The sequence below is a fragment of the Trichomonas vaginalis genome, chromosome V, assembly GCF_026262505.1.
Source record: "Trichomonas vaginalis G3 chromosome V, whole genome shotgun sequence".
NCBI classification, from domain to species: domain Eukaryota; phylum Parabasalia; order Trichomonadida; family Trichomonadidae; genus Trichomonas; species Trichomonas vaginalis.
The window spans coordinates 20805690-20827156 of NC_067207.1; the positions used below are offsets into that span (position 1 = coordinate 20805690).

At 29.9% G+C, this 21467-nt stretch overlaps 7 protein-coding genes and 2 pseudogenes across 9 annotated transcripts, besides 1 other annotated feature; 7 read left to right on the forward strand and 2 right to left on the reverse strand.

The window, feature by feature from the left end:
• Positions 1 to 23: 23 nt before the first annotated feature.
• TVAGG3_0373970 (protein serine/threonine kinase protein) lies at positions 24 to 973 on the forward strand (the record flags this gene model as incomplete). The annotated part of the gene is made up of 1 exon (XM_001314281.1): positions 33 to 935. The coding sequence occupies one exon, from the start codon at positions 33 to 35 to the stop codon at positions 933 to 935; it is 903 nt and encodes a 300-aa protein (XP_001314299.1).
• A 326-nt stretch (positions 974 to 1299) lies between these two features.
• Positions 1300 to 1926, forward strand: TVAGG3_0373980 (translation initiation factor protein; the record flags this gene model as incomplete). The annotated part of the gene is made up of 1 exon (XM_001314282.2): positions 1315 to 1836. The coding sequence occupies one exon, from the start codon at positions 1315 to 1317 to the stop codon at positions 1834 to 1836; it is 522 nt and encodes a 173-aa protein (XP_001314300.1).
• Positions 1927 to 9170: 7244 nt separating this feature from the next.
• Positions 9171 to 10567, reverse strand: TVAGG3_0373990 (uncharacterized protein; the record flags this gene model as incomplete). Its single annotated transcript, XM_001314283.1, has 1 exon — positions 9231 to 10556. One exon carries the CDS (start codon positions 10554 to 10556, stop codon positions 9231 to 9233), a length of 1326 nt encoding a protein of 441 aa, XP_001314301.1.
• Positions 10568 to 11376: 809 nt separating this feature from the next.
• Positions 11377 to 12023, reverse strand: TVAGG3_0374000 (uncharacterized protein; the record flags this gene model as incomplete). Its single annotated transcript, XM_001314284.2, has 1 exon — positions 11439 to 12023. The coding sequence occupies one exon, from the start codon at positions 12021 to 12023 to the stop codon at positions 11439 to 11441; it is 585 nt and encodes a 194-aa protein (XP_001314302.1).
• Positions 12024 to 13189: 1166 nt separating this feature from the next.
• On the forward strand, positions 13190 to 15185 carry TVAGG3_0374010 (uncharacterized protein; the record flags this gene model as incomplete). Its single annotated transcript, XM_001314285.1, has 1 exon — positions 13557 to 15122. The coding sequence occupies one exon, from the start codon at positions 13557 to 13559 to the stop codon at positions 15120 to 15122; it is 1566 nt and encodes a 521-aa protein (XP_001314303.1).
• A 1324-nt stretch (positions 15186 to 16509) lies between these two features.
• Positions 16510 to 16746, forward strand: TVAGG3_0374020 (N-acetylmuramoyl-l-alanine amidase family; the record flags this gene model as incomplete). The annotated part of the gene is made up of 1 exon (XM_051231877.1): positions 16510 to 16746. The coding sequence occupies one exon, from the start codon at positions 16510 to 16512 to the stop codon at positions 16744 to 16746; it is 237 nt and encodes a 78-aa protein (XP_051101607.1).
• Positions 16747 to 17049: 303 nt separating this feature from the next.
• On the forward strand, positions 17050 to 18686 carry TVAGG3_0374030 (annotated as a pseudogene). Its single transcript has one exon. A coding segment is annotated over exon 1 (1637 nt).
• A 138-nt stretch (positions 18687 to 18824) lies between these two features.
• Positions 18825 to 21467: part of a mobile genetic element that runs on past the window's edge.
• On the forward strand, positions 19644 to 20468 carry TVAGG3_0374050 (uncharacterized protein; the record flags this gene model as incomplete). The annotated part of the gene is made up of 1 exon (XM_051231878.1): positions 19644 to 20468. The coding sequence occupies one exon, from the start codon at positions 19644 to 19646 to the stop codon at positions 20466 to 20468; it is 825 nt and encodes a 274-aa protein (XP_051101608.1).
• TVAGG3_0374060 lies at positions 20552 to 21290 on the forward strand (annotated as a pseudogene). Its single transcript has one exon. A coding segment is annotated over exon 1 (739 nt).

Below are 21467 nucleotides of genomic sequence, written 5' to 3' on the forward strand. Positions count from 1 at the left end.
TCCCTCAATTAATTTATTTTCGTTTTCTCTTCATGGAGGAAATAGATCAGGATTTTTTAAAGGTTCTTAGAGAGCATGGCTATGAATATTTATCGTTGGTAGGCAGTGGTGGATTTGGTAAAGTATATTTAGTACAATCTGAAAAATATAACCAACCATTTGCGTGCAAAGTCGGAAAGAATTTTAGAGGCCTTGGGGAAGAGATTAAATTACTCTCAAATATTTTAAACCAGTTTATTATACAGATTTACGATTGGTTTAAATTTGGCGATAACATTGGTGCTATACTAGATTATTGTCCAAATGGGACTATAAGAGATTACATTTTTAAACACGGACCTTTAAATTGCGATCAAATGCAGCAAGTTATACATTCTTTATTTACTGCAATACAAGTATGCCATTCTCGCAATATAGTTCATAGGGATATTAAACCTTCAAATATATTAATTGATACTCATGGTTATTTAAAACTTTCTGATTTTGGCTTGTCTATGGTTGTTGAAAGAGGAACCCTCATCACAACAACATCTGGATCGACTCCATTCATGGCTCCAGAGATGTTTAGCCAAAAAGAATTTGATCCTTTTGCGGCAGATATATGGGCTATCGGAGTAACACTTTTTGTTATGTTAACAGGCATTCTACCATGGATAGCGAAAGATAAAGTAACATTAATTGAAGAAATAAAGAAAGGTTTTAATCATCCGCTGAAATTCCGAGAAGATGAGGTTTCCAAAATAATTACTAGATGCCTAATTGTTGATCCAACAAAACGACCCACAATTGATCAGTTAGTTGAGAGAATGAATTTCTGTAAAGAGAAAATCGCACTGTCAACTTTCGTTAGAACCCCAAGAAGAACTAAGACATTTTTCCAGAACTGCGCAACTAGACTGGTTCGAAGGAATTCACCGGTTGTTTTCCCATATTAATTGTTTGTGAATAAATTTTTTGTTGTTTTTTTGTGCCACTTCTATATATTATTATACATAAGCAAGTAATCATGAATATGAAACCTATGATTCATAATCCTAGAACAATAATTCCTTATAATGTTTATTTCATATATTATTCATTTAAACATTGCATTTCGCCAAAAGTGAGCTATGATAATTGATAAAATAGTGCAGATCGATTCCAAATTGACCTTTTTAGGAGACAAAATCATCTTTTATCGGGATAAAACACTATTTGTTTTACATTTGTGTGTGATACTCTCATGATAATATTTTTGTTCAATCCAATACGTAAAAAAACTATATCACCTTACTGGTCACCAAAAACCGCTTCGATTGATTCAATTTCACTAAAATGTCGATTGAGAAGGACGGTACACTCTACAGAGAATGGACTCTCTGGTATCTCATTCCAGATCGTTATACAATGAAAGAGGCAGCATGGAAGGACTTTTTACATCCAATTGCTGATTTTGATACAATTGATAAGTTCTGGGCTGCATTCAACTCTATCGAAAAGGCATCATTGCTTCCAAAAGGTTGCAGATACTACGTTTTTAGAAAAGGCATTCTTCCATTGTGGGAAGATCACGCAAATATCAGTGGTCACGAAGTTTCTATCGAACACACAATCGCAAAGGCCAAGAAACCAAAGGTTAATGACAGATGGGAGGATGTTCTCTTCTCTGTTATTGGTGAAAGCTTCCCATATTCTGATAAAATTAATGGCGTTGAGTTCACTGTTCGTACAGAAACTTTCAAGATCGGTGTTTGGGTTTCTCAGACACCATATGAAGTTACCAATGCTATTTCTGCAGAATTGGCCAAGTTAATCAGATGGAATACTCCAGTAAAGGTTAGCGAAATCAAGATTTAAACACATTTATTATTGTATACAATTTACAACTATTTTGATTGAAATTACGTGAATTATTATTTTTTTATATACCATTTTTTCTAATAAAATTACAATTATCTTACATATTATTTACTTTCAGTTATAGTTTTTTCCTGATGTAACTGAGCAAAGCCTGAAAAGACAATTCCATTGATTAATCTTTTATCAATTGATATTTTAACAATGCAAAAGACTTTCTTATACTTTATAGTATATCATGACCAATTTCAGGGCTATGATAAATATATCGAAGAATTGTGAAGTGTATTTCTTCTGCGTTAGAGATTAAATCATTGGATAAATAGTTTGTAATCGTATTTTCTAGAAGAGTTTTTATCATTACATTTTCATTTTTCACTTTGTATGCTTTATGTTAATATCATTTTTGGATCAATTCTAATATGGTGTTTTTTAATAGCATTAAAGAAGATCCTTAGTGATATTATACCTAAGAAATCTATTATGGAGAACATTCTCGAAGAACATTATACTCATGAAAAACAAACTAAACAAGGAATTCATTTTACAGCAGATAAATCATTAGACCTTTCGATTATTCATATATTAGCCGAAGATATTGATACAGAATTGACATTTTTAGAAGAAATCGTAGATGTATACTCAGAATATTCAATTGAATTGATAATTATTATTCCCCATGGTTATGATAGCAATGACATCGAATATTTCCAAGATGAATTTACTTTTGAAAATTATAGAATGTATATTTCAGACATTTCAAACAACAATGGATTTATTCAAGGTCTGATCCGATCAGAAGGAATGATGATACTCAATTCTGCATATTATGATGAAGAAATCCCTAATTTACCATTAGATTTGAATGAAAAATTTATTGTACTAAAAGAATCCTCTTCATGCAATCCAATTAAAGTGATTACAAAGACAGCATCCAATATTTTACTTTCAAAAATAAGATACCAATCATCATTGTTTTACTATGATGTATTATACCAGTCAAAGCAAAATCAAATTAGAATAATTGATGAAGGCTTTACTGAAGATCAATCTGCATTAGACTTTGTAATTTCTCTAATTTTGCATCTATATTTGAGATTCATTAATAAGTACTATCCTACCAAAACAAAATACAAAGAGGAATGACACCTTTTGTAAAAGCATCCTTTTGTTTTTCAATATACCCTCAATTTTTGACTTTTGCAACTTTTTCATGACCCCCTACCCAGGTATCTAAAATACCATTTATCGCCTGAAAAGCACCCTTAATTTATGCCAATTGACAAAATAAAGATATGTTTAGAATGCTGATATGATGGAGAATCATGCTGCATCATTATTGGCCAGCAATATATAATATTTAAGAAATCTACGAGATTATCTGATTTCATGAAACTCAATGTATACTAAGTTTCAGACTTTGAAATTTTAACATGTTGATATGGGTACATAGGGTTTATGATTCCAGTCATTTATTTAAAAAATTACAAAAATGAATTAATATGATGTGAGTAACAATGGTAATAAACGCTTAATTACTAATATATTATTTCTTGGTAGGAATGAAATGTTTTGGTGACATTTATAGAAGTTAAGCTGAGAATTGGTAACATGTGAAATTTAACAAAGATTTATATGAAATTTTGAATTAAGGATACCCTTACGTGTCAGATTTTTTGCGCATACGAAGAAGTCATGCTAGACATGAGCTATAAACCTGAAATTTTAGCAACATATTTAAAACTTTTTAAACTACAATACACTTTAATATTCAAGAACAAAAATATTCTTTTTAGAAATTACATAATTATTTTATGTGAAATCTATATAAAAACATATTTTGCGAGCGTAACTTTTTTCTTTATAAGCACCTTATATGACTGATAAACTGTGAAGGCACATAATTGTTAATTCATAGAGTTGATATGTTTCCAAAATTGAGAGGAAATTTGAAAATTGAATACCCTTTCAATTCAATTTTCAAAAGATATCAGCTCCTTCAATAATTGAAGGACGATTTTGATCATTTGCTCTTAAAACAAGTATGCCATGGAGAAAAAAGTTACGCTCGCAAATCTGAAATATAACTATCATATAAAAAAATTAAATTTCTAACTTTTTACTCTATAGATATTATTGGCCATTTGTGTAATGCATAAAAGTTTATGTCATATGCATACATTTGGAAGTATGGGAGACGAGGGAAATTACTTCTATGAGGGACTAGGATTTTTAAAAATTTCTCTATCGGACTCACCATTCAATTTCTCGAAAATTAAAAAAAATCAATAATAGTTAAAATGTATTATGCATAACAAATTTTAATGTTACACGGTATTTTTTGAACTTCATGACATGAATTTTCTTTATATTATTTTTTTTTTTTGGATTTTCTATGATTTATACGATAGGCTGGAACAACATTGTAAGTGCAATGATATCATTTATAGAGAAATCTAAAACTTCAGCATTCAGAACTCGCAACCACAAAAATATTCATTTGCTAAGTAAGTAAAGTTGATTAAGTTCGACACTTAGCTTTTATACGTAAAACCAAGTGTGTATTGTTATTTCTTGTTAAATTATTGAGAAAAAAATAAATTGTAAGAGAAACGATACTGATTATTGAAATAATATTGAGGGTAGCTGCAGATTTCTTCATTAACATGCCGGAAATTTGTTAATCTTGGTTTTCTATCATAAAATCTGTCGAAGAATCTAAAAACGGAGATATGAAATAGAGATCATGTAAATCTAGAGTATCCTGTCAGAAAAATAGACTAAGCATGTAACCCTTTTTTGGTCATAAACACTTTTTACCACTTAGTCATACAGATGATCATTAAATTTAAACGAGCACTTTTTGTCAGAATTTATTCTTTTACAAAGACAGAAGATTTTAGTATTATTTAATATTAGTGCTGTAGCAAAATTCAAAAAAACGGTGAAAATTCAGTGAATTTGTGAATTCACATTTTTTTCGACATTTTTCTTGATATATCCATGCACATTAAGAACACAGCTTTGATACGCTTAAAAAAGCATATTTCATATGAAATTGTTAAAGAAATAAACAATTTATATAAAAATTGCACTTATGGGCAGTTTAGATATATAATTTATATATAACATATATACAAATCCATAGACAAAGTGCAATAACTACAATGTTGTAGAAAATTACAGCAGAAATACTGACTTTTTGAAGGATAATAAGAATTCTTCTAAATGTTGTATTTTTATAATTTGATTGATTTTTTTTACTATTTCATTAATCTTTTATGAATAATAATTATTTTTAATATATGTGCTATTAAAATTTCAAATTTTGACTAATATATCTAAGTTATCTGAACGAAACATTTAGAAAATATCATACTTACATTGAAATAGCAAGTAGAGCATATTAATAGCAAGTTTCTTGGCTTTATATCTATCATCTATTGTTGTTTGATCAAACAAAATTCACTCTATTATATGGTGTCAATTAATTAAAACAATTTTAATAGTTATTTATTTAGTGCGAATAAGTGCAAACTCATAAATGAATAACTTAATAGTAGAAATGAATTATCTGATATAAATCTCACATTTTGTCCATCAGAAATACTTTAATTGCATACGCATAACTATTAGTAATACGTCTGGAGTGTCAATTAATAACAATCCCACAACAAGTAAAATTCAGATTTTTATTAAACTTATTTTTTCCTAAAAGTTTTCTCAAATTACTATATATACATATGTGGATAAAATAATAGTAATATTGTAAAAAATTAGATAATTTTTTTTTATTTGAGAACCTCTCAAAAGTTCATTCAATTTATCAATTGTTTCAGTTTGATGTATATTCATTTCTGGAGCCTAAAACTTTAGCAATCATGACAATATCATATTCTCTTTCTAACTACGCAATGTAAGGGTATCCTTAAAGAAGAATAAAAAAAGTTGATTAAGATTGATAAAAATATTGAATTGTATGACAATGGAAAGAAGGAATAAATTGGTGTTGGTATGACGGTATCATTTCGGGAGACATTGCCTCTGCATGTCTCCCAGAATGAGACAATCTTCTCCAATCAGAATGTGATTGCAAAACTTTGACCGACAAGAGTGTATTGTGCACTCTTGTCGGTCGCAGTGTCTCATTCTGGGAGACATTGCCTCTGCATGTCTCCCAGAATGGAACAATGTTCCGCATTCATAACTTGAACGCGGAAGTTTGACCGACAAGAGTGCATTATCCAATCTTTTTTGTCATATACCTCAACCCACAAAGACAAAACCTTACATAAAATAGGTAAACTTTGTTTTTCACTTAATAATGTTTATTTTTAATTTTTTGTTCTTTATATAACTTTTTCTTCTACTAAACTATTTTACAGACTCTACTGAGCTATCCTCACATATATACCTGTGACAATAACACATATATACTCCCTTCATATTCTGATCTCATGACATATTACAGCACAAACTATAATTATACAACATACCTCATAAAGTCTGATTTTACCCCTATCTAAGCGTTCAAAACCTATTTTCCCCGCGTAATCTGATTCTTCTGGCTCTGCTGATTCGATTTCTGCTGTCAGATCGTGAAAATATGCATCACACAATGAGATAAACACAAAATACACAACTTAATATTTTCCTTAAAATTGTCAATTCCTCGATCTTGACATATTTATTATTTCCTCAGTTTTCCCTCACAAATATATTTAATTTTCTGAATAAGACGTTTCATAAAATGAATATCTTAAAAACCAAAATACAAAATTAATGTTGGGTAATGACTAGATATAGTATGCACTTTTGAATTCATACATTTTTTGAAAAAATTGTATTTTCAAAAAAAGATGTTGTTTCAGTAGAACTTGAAGAGAAATTTTAAGGAAAATATTAAGTTGTGTATTTTGTGTTTATCTCATTGTGTGATGCATATTTTCACGATCTGACAGCAGAAATCGAATCAGCAGAGCCAGAAGAATCAGATTACGCGGGGAAAATAGGTTTTGAACGCTTAGATAGGGGTAAAATCAGACTTTATGAGGTATGTTGTATAATTATAGTTTGTGCTGTAATATGTCATGAGATCAGAATATGAAGGGAGTATATATGTGTTATTGTCACAGGTATATATGTGAGGATAGCTCAGTAGAGTCTGTAAAATAGTTTAGTAGAAGAAAAAGTTATATAAAGAACAAAAAATTAAAAATAAACATTATTAAGTGAAAAACAAAGTTTACCTATTTTATGTAAGGTTTTGTCTTTGTGGGTTGAGGTATATGACAAAAAAGATTGGATAATGCACTCTTGTCGGTCAAACTTCCGCGTTCAAGTTATGAATGCGGAACATTGTTCCATTCTGGGAGACATGCAGAGGCAATGTCTCCCAGAATGAGACACTGCGACCGACAAGAGTGCACAATACACTCTTGTCGGTCAAACTTCCGCGTTCAAGTTATGAATGCGGAACAGTGTCTCATTCGAGGAGCCCTCGAAAAGAACCTCACATCGACTCTCTCTTTCCGGCATCTTTACCGCATAGAAAACTGCTCGTTCGCAACTTTGTGTGCAATCTAAGAGATGATTGCGGTAAAGATGCCGGGAAGATTGATGCTGCAGCCCCAGGCCGCACTCAGATTTCATCCCGCTACACAATTGTTCATCCAACAACTGTCATAGAGGTTGAAATTTTCGACCAGAAGTGAAACATATCATTTTTAAGACTGCGGCGCGCAAGCAAGTTTGAACCTTTCAAGGGTGATCAGTCCTTTACTCATTTCAAGACCTCTTGTTGCCTGATAAAACGATACTTCCTTCCTTGTGGGCCATTGAAAACCGCTCAAACCGTCACAACATGCTTCCTAAATTTTATTTGCGGAGTAATTATCATGCATATTTTATCGGATAATAATATAAAAGCTAAATTTCATATTATTTTTTAAAGATATGCATTTTCTGTCTAAATTTATTTTTTCTGTTTCCAATTCACGGAATAATATTCATACAAGCATATACATAGCTAATATATATCATTTTAATAATAATAAAACCAAAATGATGTATTCTTCATATAGTTATTTAAAATTCGTTAACTAGAATTGTATTCAGAACGAGGCAAAGTTAGGAGATACATAAAAACCAATAACTTGATAAGTGATACCTTTTTTCCTGATATATCTATATGTGTTAATGTCAAACACGATTTGGAAAAATTAATTCTTTAAATCGGCTTAAGAATAAGACCAACATCAAAAGCATGGCTAATAAATTAATAAATCAATGTTTAATTACCGATTCATGCATTTTTTTCAAAATTTCAAATTTCAAGTTTTTGTTTCTCCAAAATATTAATTGTTTCCACTAGATTAACAAATAAACAATAAATTGGATTAATGTAATGCCCAATCATTCATTTTAAATTTTAGATTTAAAACAATATTTTTCTCCATATTATTATAACCTGAATCGCTATGGTATAAGAAATATATTTTCAATATTGAAATTGAAAAATTCTAAAATTTTTGAAATTCAATTTGAGTGTGATGATCGATAACATATATTTTTTAATTAAAATCTTGTGTCGCTATCATATAAATATACTATTTCTAAATTAAAAATAGAAAAAAAGTACTATTTAATGATGAAATTGCAAATAATATCAATATATATATATTCATGCTGATATATTTTGGGAACAGATTGTCAATCACATAAATAGGATTGTGTTAGTTTGTCATGGATATAAAACAAATTTTCGAGCTAATTGAGCGAATTTAAATCACAAACACTTATATTTTCTATTACAAGGTATATTTGTAATATACAACCAGTAAATAGCTTTCTCTAACTTTTACCAGCTTAGATGATAGCAAATTAGATACGAATTTCATGACCCCTCACCAAATTCCACTAAAACATATACAAATAAAAGTACTAAGTGGGTATCATCTAACCCTAGAATTATAGCTCCTAGGACTCATCCTAGATGGTAGTTCTGGAAAAACACCTGGTTTTTGGAGTTGCAAAAGTTAAAAATTGAGGGTATAATGAATAAAAAAATTGTCTCATGTTTGACTATGCAATAATTACATTCATATCCTTTTTGAGACAATTAAGTTATTATCATCATATTTTAAGCAAAGATTTTACAAAAAATTAAATAATTTTCCTCTTTTGAGTATTCATAAGGAACTTTAAGCAAAAATGTTCGTGTGCACTATAGTTACGCTGATATATTATTCACTGAAGCGTATTGAACTCTATTTTGATAAAAATTTCACATTTTATTGAATTAGTTATTTGTTAAATTTAAATTAAACTATATATCCGTAAAAAAAGAAACATTTTATTATACTTTCAAACAAAATCGAAAGAATAAATATAATTTACAAATTAATGAGAGTATTTTCAACATTTGAAGGATGTTCATCAGTTCTTGCAGCAACAACTAATGGATCTGCAGGAATAATAGTGAGATTTCCGAGGAATAACGAAACAAACATGTTAATATGATACAAAACAAAACAAAGAACGAATCCAAGAATGTTGTTGAAGAAAACACTTCCCATTTTTGATAGAAAAACAAAAAGAGCTTGAATAGAAAACATTGCTGATATCAAAACGAGGAAAGGTTTCTGATTTGGTTTGTATTCACCGTATGCGAGGGATCCAAATATAAGACAGAAGTATACAAGCTCTAGAACCATTGATATGATCATTTGTGGGTTAAAATCAGTGTCATATCTGATATATCTAATATGATCTTGATAATTAATGGTAGAATCGCATAATAAGCATCCTGCTGATAATAAAAGAATAGCCTTTCTAACAAATGATGGGGTATTACCACAAAAAGCGGAAACAACGTAAATAGAATAATATCTCAACGCAAACAAGAAAATACTGCTAAAAATAATGATTGCTGTTACATTATCAAACGAAACTGAGAAGAGACTAAGTGGATTTGTCGCAAAAATCAAACAAACAAGGAAAATTATTTGAATTGGTGTTTGTTTTTGTGGTTTTCCACAGGCAGTAGATATTAAATCGTCTAGGATAAGTATAATCGGGCAAGCAATTAAAACAAGCTGCAGAATTGACATAAATTTTGTGATTCCAATTACTCCGAGGAAAGCAATACTAACAGATTTGATATGTCCAAGACTTATGGATGATTCCATTGTAATTTGAAGTTTGTCAATTTGTTGATTTTTGCCAGATTGAATGAAAAACTGCTCTGAAAGCTCTCTTCCGTATTTGAAATAGAGTGTTTCGTTAGTAGTTTTATATCTTATGTCGTTTGGCATGGTTTGCAACTGAGTGAAACTGATTGAAAAATTATTTTTCATCGGGACTTGAACGGTTTCATTAACATTTGCTCTTTGAACTTGCATGTATATTGAATATGTATCAAACTTGGCTTCGAGATTAATGAAGTAAAATATACTTAACGATTCAACTTCTTTATTAGTATGAACTGCTGTAGAATGCTCCGAAAATTTGGTGTTAATGAATGGTATGAATATAATTAAGGCCATTACTACCAATATTAACAGGAATACGAAGTAATCAAAGAGAGATAAAAGTTGAACATCAAGAAATGATGATCCGAATGTAATTCTCTCGGATATATCGTGTTTCTTTTGGTCAATAACTACGAGCTCATCATCATTGTTCTCTGCGAACGAAGATGATCTCAATTCTTCATCCATAACAATTTTTCTGAATATTTTTTTCTGTCACATTTTGTTTTATCTTTGATAAAAATTATTTGTTTTAGCGAATCTCAATTCCAGTAAATCATTACATGTACGGAATAACAGTTGTAACTGCAACAGCGAGTTTCCACGCATTAATGTAATCACATAGTGATTCTAAACATGAAATTGATCAATTTCTGCAAAATTATTCAGATAATCAATTTTTCTCATTAACTCCATTTGATATTAGATGAAACACAGTTCATTCATAATCAAATCATCTCTAAATGATTGATAATTTTTTTCCCACATTAATTTTCATTTATTGAAGAGTAATTTACTGAAAAACAAATTTGCAATACTCTATAGCCTCAAATTATTCTTAAAGCAAAGAATTCAATTCCAAATTTAAATATTTTTATTCCTTATTTCTACAATTAAAACAGTAATTTGATATCGCATAAAACACACATAATATACAAGTTTCATTTTTAACTACTGACAAGAATGATGTTATATTTGTTATGCATTGATCTTCGATGACATTAATTTTATCATTTTTATACAACGATTTTGCTAAAATACATTTAACAAACTTCAACATATTGCATATATAGCTGCAATTTCATGTTGATGTATAAAATGTTTTTTAGTAAACAATTGATATCGTATTAGCTTATCTATTTTTATTACCAATAAGTTTTATATCAAATACTATTCATACACGTGATGAAAACATCCAATAATTGAAATTTTATTTATCTGAATGTATTTATAAAGTTTCAGATATACATATGCCAGTTCCATGTGTATGAAAAAACGAATCAATAAATTGTAATCGAAAATCTTATTTTATTTCTATCAAATAATATAACCTAACATCACCGCAGATATTTAATAGACTGGTTGAGCATCTGGAGGGAACATGCCTGGGCTTGGTGGCATGTAGAGGCCAGCAACGCATGGAGAATACATTCCTGTGGCAGGTGGAGCCATGTATTCTGGAGCGCATGGTGGCATCATTGATGGGCCAGCTTGTGGGAACATTGTTGGCTGCTGGACAGCATGTGGCTGGGCAAGCAAACCTGGTTGCTCCAAATTCTCTGTAATGAGTGGTCTCTGCTGAACATTGACGTATAATGAGAGGGTTGCGAACTCATTGCCTTGGTTGCATGGTATATTGACCTTGTTGATGGCCTGACCATCACACTGGATCTCAGAAAGTGGAATACGGAGACGACCAATTGGCTCTGGAGTGACACCAACCATGCGGCTAAGGCTAACAATCAATGCCTCAGCTGTAAGTGGCATAGCGACTGAAAGATGTTGGTTGATTGGCATGTGCTTTGTTCCGTGAATTGGATTTGATTGAACAGGGATGCCTCCTTCGAATTGTACCTCGACAACAAGTCCGGAGCCGAATGTCATATCCTCGTTTTGGATATCAGCGCACACGAGTACAATACTGCTTGATTGCATTTTGATTTTATAAAAAGTTGAATTTGACTGGTCAAATTCAAAATTGTTATTTTGTAGAAAAGTTATTTAAATCATGAATCTGGTGTTATGATCATAAAAAATACAATTTGTCACTTTTTATTTTATCTTTAAAAACTCATCTATACATATCATATAACAATATTCTGTTAAAAATTGTATTGAATAGTAATTCAATGAAAGACCATATTCCATTTAAAATTCAGAGTAAAATCAAGATTTGAATTAACAAAATTCGGCAAATTTTTCAAGCTATTTCTTTTAATTTGATTGCATATATGGTAATCTATAATCTTGAAACAATTTGATAAAATCAAATTTAGGCATAATCGAATCAAAAATTTTCGATATCTATCATCTATCTATCATATTTTGAGACTAATACGAAATGGATAAATCTTCTCAAAAAGATAACTATTCAATTTTGTTTTTTTGTTTTATTTACACAACGTATGATTTTAAAATTTATTTACACATCATGCCTATTATCTCTAAATTTACAACTTAAATTCCAATTGTCTTGTGGATAAATCGATTGGTCAGGCTCGATTTTCGTTTCCTAAAAAATGACCATGGGCAGAAAGCGCCAGAATTACACGTTATTTAATCATTATATGCAAATTTTCTACAAAGGACATCTCAAAAACTTACGATACGGGTTTTGAATTCAAATTAATTTTTTATCCATCCATGTTTCATGGGAGAAAATATCTTAAAATCAATAATATATCTAGAATTTTGAACCTATATGGTTTAATTTCTTTATTTGGCCGATTGAATTTTGGTGAGTAGCCTTTTATTTTATTTGCTTTATGAATTCAGAGGGATCCATATTTATGTTCTTTTTTCCAATATGCCAATGTAAAATAATCAGTTTGTAGAAGGTCTATAAAATTTGATGTTTTCAAGTTTCCTCATTGTCAATCATATCGTTCAAATACAAAATATAAGCCTATTTATCCCACCAAGTTTTATGACTCAAATAAACAATTCTAAATTTTATATTTTTATTTTCCCAACCAAAATTAAAATATTCAACGAATTTCTGATTATCAAAGAATAATATAGCAAGATGCCGCATTTGATAGGTATAATTTTATTTAGGGTCTGCTTACAATAATCGTAAGTAATTTTTTGATGATTTTTTTATTTTTGATTTTTTCTAACAGTAAAACTATATATTTTGAACCAGATAACATTACCAATGGTACAACTACAACCGATAATCGTCCAAAAATTCAAAATGAACTCTCAGACAATGATATTCTATATATTCGACAAAATATTATTATAGATGACCTTTCAGATCAATTATTTACGATGCTAAATGCAACGAAAGCAAAAAGTTTTACGATAAAAGGGAATGAAACAAAGATTTATCCACCAAAAAACGTATCTAGCGAAACACACTTACTTTTTGTAAAAGATAAGAATATTACTTTTAAAAATCCTACAATAATTAACTTTTCGATACCATTTTTATACGCAGAAAGTTCTGTAGTGAATTTCAACAAAATGTCTTTCAAAAATTGCCGAAACAACATAGTCAACATACAAGGAGGAACTACAATAGTCCCTAAAGTAACAATATCTGAATCACTTACTAATAATTTCCCAATTTTCATTTTTATTGCAAATAATTTCACCGCAAAACACCTAAATTTCCATCATATTTCTCATAAAAATGGTACAATTGTTTCATTTAAACAATCAGAAGTCTTAATTAAATCTTCAAAATTTGAATATATCCAATCAAAGACAATAATCAATGCATCAGTTGGTTGTCTTGTTCAGATTGTTAATTCCGAAGTAAATTTCGTTTCAGAATCTACATTTCTCCTTTCTTCTCGAGAAAATGATGTTAATTTAACAGATAACGCATTTACATCTTCGAATTGCACAGTATTAACAACAGATACTTCATCAGTGACGATAGACGCCTTATCAATTCATAAACATAGATCAAATAAAAATTTAATTGATATTGACGATGGAGTTATTACAATGAATGAAATAAATATCACAGACAGCTCATTACATGGCATATTATATTCCCATAATAGAAATCCTTCAGTTGGAGCTTCAAAAATACGAATGCGAAATATTCAAAGTTATTTTCCATTATTTACACTATATAATGGAACGTCAGAGTTCGAATTCATTAGGATTGACAAAGTTCAATCATATTCAAGCGTTTTCTTCGCTTCTATATATAATCATTCGATTTTCAAATTTATTGATGCAAAATTTGCCAAAATCACATCGAATGATTCGAATTCCTCGATGTTGAACATATTTAATACAACATCAGTCACATTTGATGGTGTTAAATCGCTCAAAAGCAAAATTTGTGGCTTTCATTTCATAGAAACGAGTTCTAAACACAATAATATCAACATCACAAAGTGCATATGTCGGATAGACGATCAATTGAAGCAAACAGAGAATTCTTTCATTTATTTGAAGAATTCGAAATCCGACTTTATAAACAATAAAGCGACCGCAGGGAACATACTATCATATAGTTCTCAGTCAATAATATCGAATACCGTATTCTTTAATAACACAGCTAGTCACGGTACTGCAATAAATGCTTTTGACTCAGACATCGAAATCGACGTGTCACTTTTTAAGAAAAATAATGCAATTGTTGCAGGGGGATGCATCCAAATGAAAGGGGGCACCGTTAAGGTTACCAACTCGAATTTTTCTAAAAACACGGCAGAGCATGGTCCAGTGATAGCGATCTCCAGCGGAACAGCGAAATTGATCAACGTCGTTTCTGGAAATAATTACGGATCTGGAACTCTTATTAACTCACTTGGTAACTGCACAATACACCCGGAGACCGTATTTACCCCAGATACTATGGAAATAGCTCTTAAAGGCAAAGGCGCTAAGTATCAATTCGTTGATGCTCATTTTGAAAACAAAAAAGGTGTTTTTTCCAATGAAATCTCAATTCCTATTGATTTCATCATAATAACACTGTTTGCTTTCTTGTCTCTGCTTATTATATTGTCTATTTTTAAGTTTACAAGGAAAGGAAGAGATTCAATAATTCCTTCCGCTTTACAATAGAAAAAAATTTTCCAAAATTATTGACGCAATACTAACAAAATTTAAATTGTTTGAATAGTTTACACGTATACAATATAAAATATCTTTATTTTTGATTTGTTTGAATTCTAATAAAATAAAAAAGTTTTAAACATATAATCACTGGAAATGTTTTATAATAGGCGAACAACTCTAATAAGTTAAAACAATTTTTCTATTATTGAGCTAGTAGTATATGATGCGGGTTTTGTGACTTTTTTTGTAAACGTAAGAATTCATACAATATCGAGCGATTTTGTATCATTTTTTTTAACATATGAAGTAAAAAATGTATGATTCTTACGGTTTTTATTCTTACGTTTTTGAATAAATCAAGATTTAAAAAATTTTCAAAATTGTAAGACATTTACACTCAACCCATACATAATGAAATAAAAAAAATAAAAAAAATAAAAAAATAAACTTTAAAAATTCATGTCTTACATTTTTGAATAATTTATTTTTTTAATTTGTATGAAAATGAGTGGATGCTCTTTCACCAGTTCTTGAAAATGTTAAACAAGTAGATGTTTATTTCGATGATTATGTAGAAAGTTTATATTATAAAGGTAAGTTTAATATTAAACTTATTGCTTTTGCATTTGATAATAAATTAATTGAAAATGCAAAAATTTGGGAATTAATTCCAGATATTGAATATATAACAAATATTAATGATAAATGGTTTAAACGAATTTCAACCACAAAAGTTCTTTGTAAATTAATGATCAAAACTGAGGAAAAAGAATTTAACGGGTTTAAATATCATCCAAATAAAGTTTCAGAACTAGAAAATGAAAAACTTCAGAAAAAATTAAACGATAGACTTTCAAATGATCGTATTGAAAAAAAAATAAACTAGCAGAAGTTGCATTTAATAATGAAATATTTGATGAATATAACCTTGAACTCAGTGATGAGCTTTAAGGACCCGGGCTCAACGAGTCATGATTTATGAAATCAATAATTTGATTTATTCGCTCTTCAATAATTTCTATTCTTTTTGTTAAATCATCAATTTTCATTAATGAGGTGATTCTTGATTGAGGAATAGATTTCAAACTAACCACTCCTTTTATTTTTGAAATTTTGAATCCATCAACTTTAAACATTTTATTCAATTTACATGTTGTCAATTCTTCAAATAATTTTTTATTATTAGCATAATAGTCATTAAATTCATCAACAGATGAAAAAATTTTTATTTCAGTAATTGGTTTAACAACGTTTATTTTTTGTTGAACATTTTCACTTTCATTTATTTCTTCTCCTCTGTTTCATTTATTTTTAAAATCGGTTTCATTTATCATTAAATAAAAATTAGAATATAAGTGATGAAATATATTTTTTAATTAATATTAAATCAGAAATGGCGGCAGGATTCTTTAAAAAATTATGGGATGGAATTAAGAAAGCTGCAGGTTGGGTTTATAAAAAGGTTATTAAACCTGTTGCAAACTTTTTGGCACCAGTAGCGAAAACGGCAGGAACTATCATAGGTGGAGTATTAGGTACTAAAGCAGGTAATCCGGCGATGGGAGCACAAGCAGGTAACGCAATTGGTGGAATTGCTGAAGGAATACTTAATAAAATAGGGGGTAAATAGTGGAAAAATAAAATTATTTTTATCTTAGTATTGGTTGTAGTCTTTGATAAACTTTTTCTCCTTTATTTAAATTTCTCTTATTGGGGCAGCTTTTGGTGTTATTGATTCAGCAACGTCACTAATTGCTTCTTTATTCTTAAATATCCAATTTGCTCCTTTCTTCATTGTTTCCCAAACTTTATGCGCTCCTCTTTTTACTTTATCCCACAGTTTCTTAAAGAATCCTGCAGCCATAGTTGATTATTTCATTAAAATTAAAAATTCATTTTCATATTTTAATTTTGATTTTTTATTTAATAATAAATGACGACTAACTATTTGGTGCCAAACACTAAACCATTAATGGAAATGTGTTTCATTCATTCGAAAAGATAAATGAAATATTCGCAAAGAATGACGGTAGAAGATATTATAGAGAACTTGAAAGTTCATGCTATGACTCTGATGCTCCATATTTTGATGATAAACAAACTCATTTAAGAATTACAAATCCGCTCATGATGTGAACCAATTAGGTGACACATATATTAAACGCAAAGTTAAAGCAACTCTAGTTTCAAATAAAGCTTTCACATGTGATGCCGCTTTTAAATGCATGCGTTTATTCGTTGGTTATAAATCATCAAATCAAAGCTTTAAACAATTAGAAGTAGAAACCGAAAGAGGTGATGCCGGTTATCTTCAGATGGATTGCGCCCGTGAATCTTTCGCATTTGCAACATATAAACCAAAATCAGAAAGGAAAGTTAAAAAGTTTGTTCATTCGTTATATAATAATGTTCAAAAATATGATAACTCAGTATGTGGTAAATATATTGACCCTTCAGAAGTTTTCAAGAAAGCAAATGAAGAAGTTGATATCACTTTTGATATGATTATTCCGGTAAATGATTTGTTAGCATTTCAGGCGTTCGATGATTATCCTAAATCATTTGGTGAAATCATTCTTAAATATTATGTTTTCAGGGATACTTTAGTATTTTGTCAGGTTGACCCGTTAAGAGTTGCTGATTTACAAAATTACGTTTATGAAAAGATAACTGATGAAAATTATGAAAAGATTATGAATCATGTTTATAAATATGATCGCAAATTCCAACAAATCGGACTTCCTACCAAATTAATTACAAGCTTAGCCGCTACATCTGCTGACGCAACAGTTGATGACGTTATTATTTCATGCACAAAGATGGAAGTTTTAGAGGATAAATGTATTACACCAGGATACGGTTTAATTGAAGAATCAGTTAAAGCAATACCACGTTTATTCAGTAAGGAAGATCCATTCATGATTCCAGCTCAACATATTGACGTTCGTTCACTAAATGGAGGTTGCATCACTCCTGAAGGTATTAGCTCAGATTTCTCATACGCTCTTCATAATGTTACAGATGTTGTGTTAGCATTTCCGAAGAATGCAATGCAAAGAACAGTTTTAGAAAATCCAATGCTTCGAGGTCTTCAGGTCACTATAGATTCCAGAAACTTCCCCGATCAAGCGATGACCACAGTGGGTGACATATTCTTTACACGTATGCTTCAAGCTTCTGATTTAGATGGAGTGAATGAATGCACAGAAATACGAGGACTCATTAACTAGACCACTGAATGATGATGATGGCACACCATTAGCTAGAACATGGAAAGACCAAACTTCATTCTTATGCACTATTCCAGTTCAACGTGATGGAGCGGGTATATTCTTTGATGGATTAGAAACTTTCAACTCACAAGTTACAGTACAAGTGAAAGCTTATCCAATCATTCAGGGTGTAAATGACACTTACTGTTCAAAGGTGACAAATCCTCCTCAGGTTTGGTTTACTAGGACTACGTATTGGACATGGACACCGGATGAAGGTTTGAAATATCATCCAACAGGTACACCACCACAGTATAGAAGTTCATATGATGAAATATTGATGAATAGAAATGTATAAAATTATAAATTTATTTTTGATTAAATGGATTTAAATTCTGAAGAATTAGCGGGAGTATATAATACATACGTAGATGATATGATTAATGAAGCATTGAGTGATAATAGAAATGCTCTATCTAAGGAAAAATTAATGAAAATTCCATATTCTGAATGTTACTTAAATTCAATCACTGCAGCAATTGGTAAACAAAATAAAGGTAAAACATTAACGATATTAAAACAAATTATCATTATTGCTAACACTTCCCCCATTCACATGTGTTAATTTATATCAACCGTTCAGGTTCACCTTCAGATGATACATTTGAATCTTTAAAGCATTTAATCAAAATTCCAATTATTTATTTATCACAAGAAGAAGCAGAAGATTATTTAAAAAACTTTTTAATGTATAAAGAATTATATAATACAATCAAGAAGCAAGGATTAGAGGATAAAATTATTGATAAACAACGGGATGAATTATTTGAAACACTTTCTATTTCAAATTTTGATAGAGAATTTTTGCATTCACTCATTTTTCTAGATGATGCGGTGAAATCAAAACTAATAACAAATGAGAAATCATATTTTAATCAGTTATTAACTCAATGTCGACACATTCAGTGTTCATTCTTCATGGCTGTTCAATACTTCAAAGCATTAAGCACAAACATTAAATCAAATCTATCAACACTTTTCATTTTCAGTGGTTTTAGTCGTCAACAGTTGAACGTTATGCTTTATCAAGTGAATTTACCAATGAGCATTAATGAACTTTACACACAATATCAGCAATTAGGTGAACATGGAAAAATAATAGTTGATTTAAATAAAGGATGTGTTAAATTTGATTAACTTTTTATAATTAATTTTTATTTTTTATTTATAATTAAACATGACAGAAATAGCAAATCTTTTACAGGTTCCATTAAAACAAGGGACAAACAAAAAGGGGTGTGTGTATAATAGAACTATGAAAGTTCCAGACGGAATGAAAGAATTAGTTCATATTGTTGCTGGTCTTCAAAAAGATGTTAAACAAATGAGAAACGTTTTAACATTACCAGAAGCTCAAGCATATGCCAAACGTCATGGTCCAAATTGGGAAGCACATGAAGCAGACATTACAGGTCCAAATGGAAAACCTGATGGTATAAATGAAGTTTTCGTTACTGATGGTCGAGGTAATATTAAAGTCATAAATGGTTACAAATTAACTGTATCTGATTATCCTAAACGTAAAGCATATAATGAATGTTATCCTATGCAATTTGATGAAAATGGAAAAGCTGTTAAACAATACATTGGAGAAGGTGAACATGGTCCAATTAATTCATACCGTCATAATCCATATTCTTATTTCAATGAAGAATTAAACGCTATTGAAGAAGGACCGGATGGATTACCACGATATGTTAATCAGTTTGATGGTCAATATGCAAATTTGAGACCTGAAATTCCAGCTAAGAAATTCTTTAAAGTTGCTTTATTCGATCCAGTGTTCAATGAACAGAAAGAAGCAATGAAAGCAGAATTTAAACCAATTCAAGTGGCAAGAATTTCTTCATCTTCACTTGCAGAAGCGTTCAAGGAATTGATAAAGAAACCACTTTATTCTCAACAAGGTTATAACTTTGATTTAATTAAAGAAAGTGATAGACGTAAATTAGAAAAATCAGATGGTTTTAAGAATGCATGTAATGAAATGATTAAAGATATTGTAAATGATAAAATAAGACTGGAAGAAACTCAAAGCAATATCAATAACATAATTGGTGCAGTTACAAAGAAAGTATAAGCAAACAATGATGAACCTTGGGATATTACCGTAACAACTAAATAAAACTTTAAATATATTTTTCTTTTTTTATTCAATTATAAATGAGAAGACGTTTCACAAGTCAAAAGAACACTAACGCAAAAGCAGAGATTACGGTTGGTTATAACGTAAATGATGATAAATCACGAATTATTCAAAATGTTAAAGTTAATGTTAGCCCTGAATTAACAAGGTCAGCAACTCAACCAAATTTATTAACTCGTGACTTACCGAAGAATGAGGAGAATGAAGAAAACCATGAGAATGGAGACCCAATCATTTTATCTGAACCCGGTAAAGAACCTGTTGAAATCCCCACATATCCAACATACCCCCACCTCTTTCATCAAACATCGAGAACCCAGGAATATACGATTCCAGTCGCAATGCGCCATATAAAATAGACATTAATTCTGAATTAATGAAAATTTACCGTGATATAATAACTGATAATTATGATTCAATAATAAATTTAATTGATCAATCCGGTTTAATTATTTTACCTTATGAATCATTAATTCACATTATCGCCATTCTTTGTGATGTTCAAGATTCAGACGTTAAGATTCAATTTTTCATAGATGATGAGGTTTCATGCTGCGGAACAGTTGCAAAAATAAATCCTATAAAGGATATTAGCACAATTAAGATATCAAAGAACGGAACAACAACTGAACTTCATTTAACATATAATGATATTTATAATAAAATAGTTGATGAATATAAAATATCACTTGAAAAATTCTTTGTTAAGGCATTTAATATTCAAGCATTAACATTATTGAATAATAATCCTTTGAATCATAATCAATAATAATTGACCTTTCACCAGTTTCTATCGTTTGTTTTATTTCTTTTTGTTCCCCACTATCTGGATCGGTCATTGTAATTGTTTTTGTTATAGTATCAGCTTTATCTTTAACTTCAATCTTTTTTCCATCAGGATATTTAAACCAAAATTCCAAAAATTCGATATTG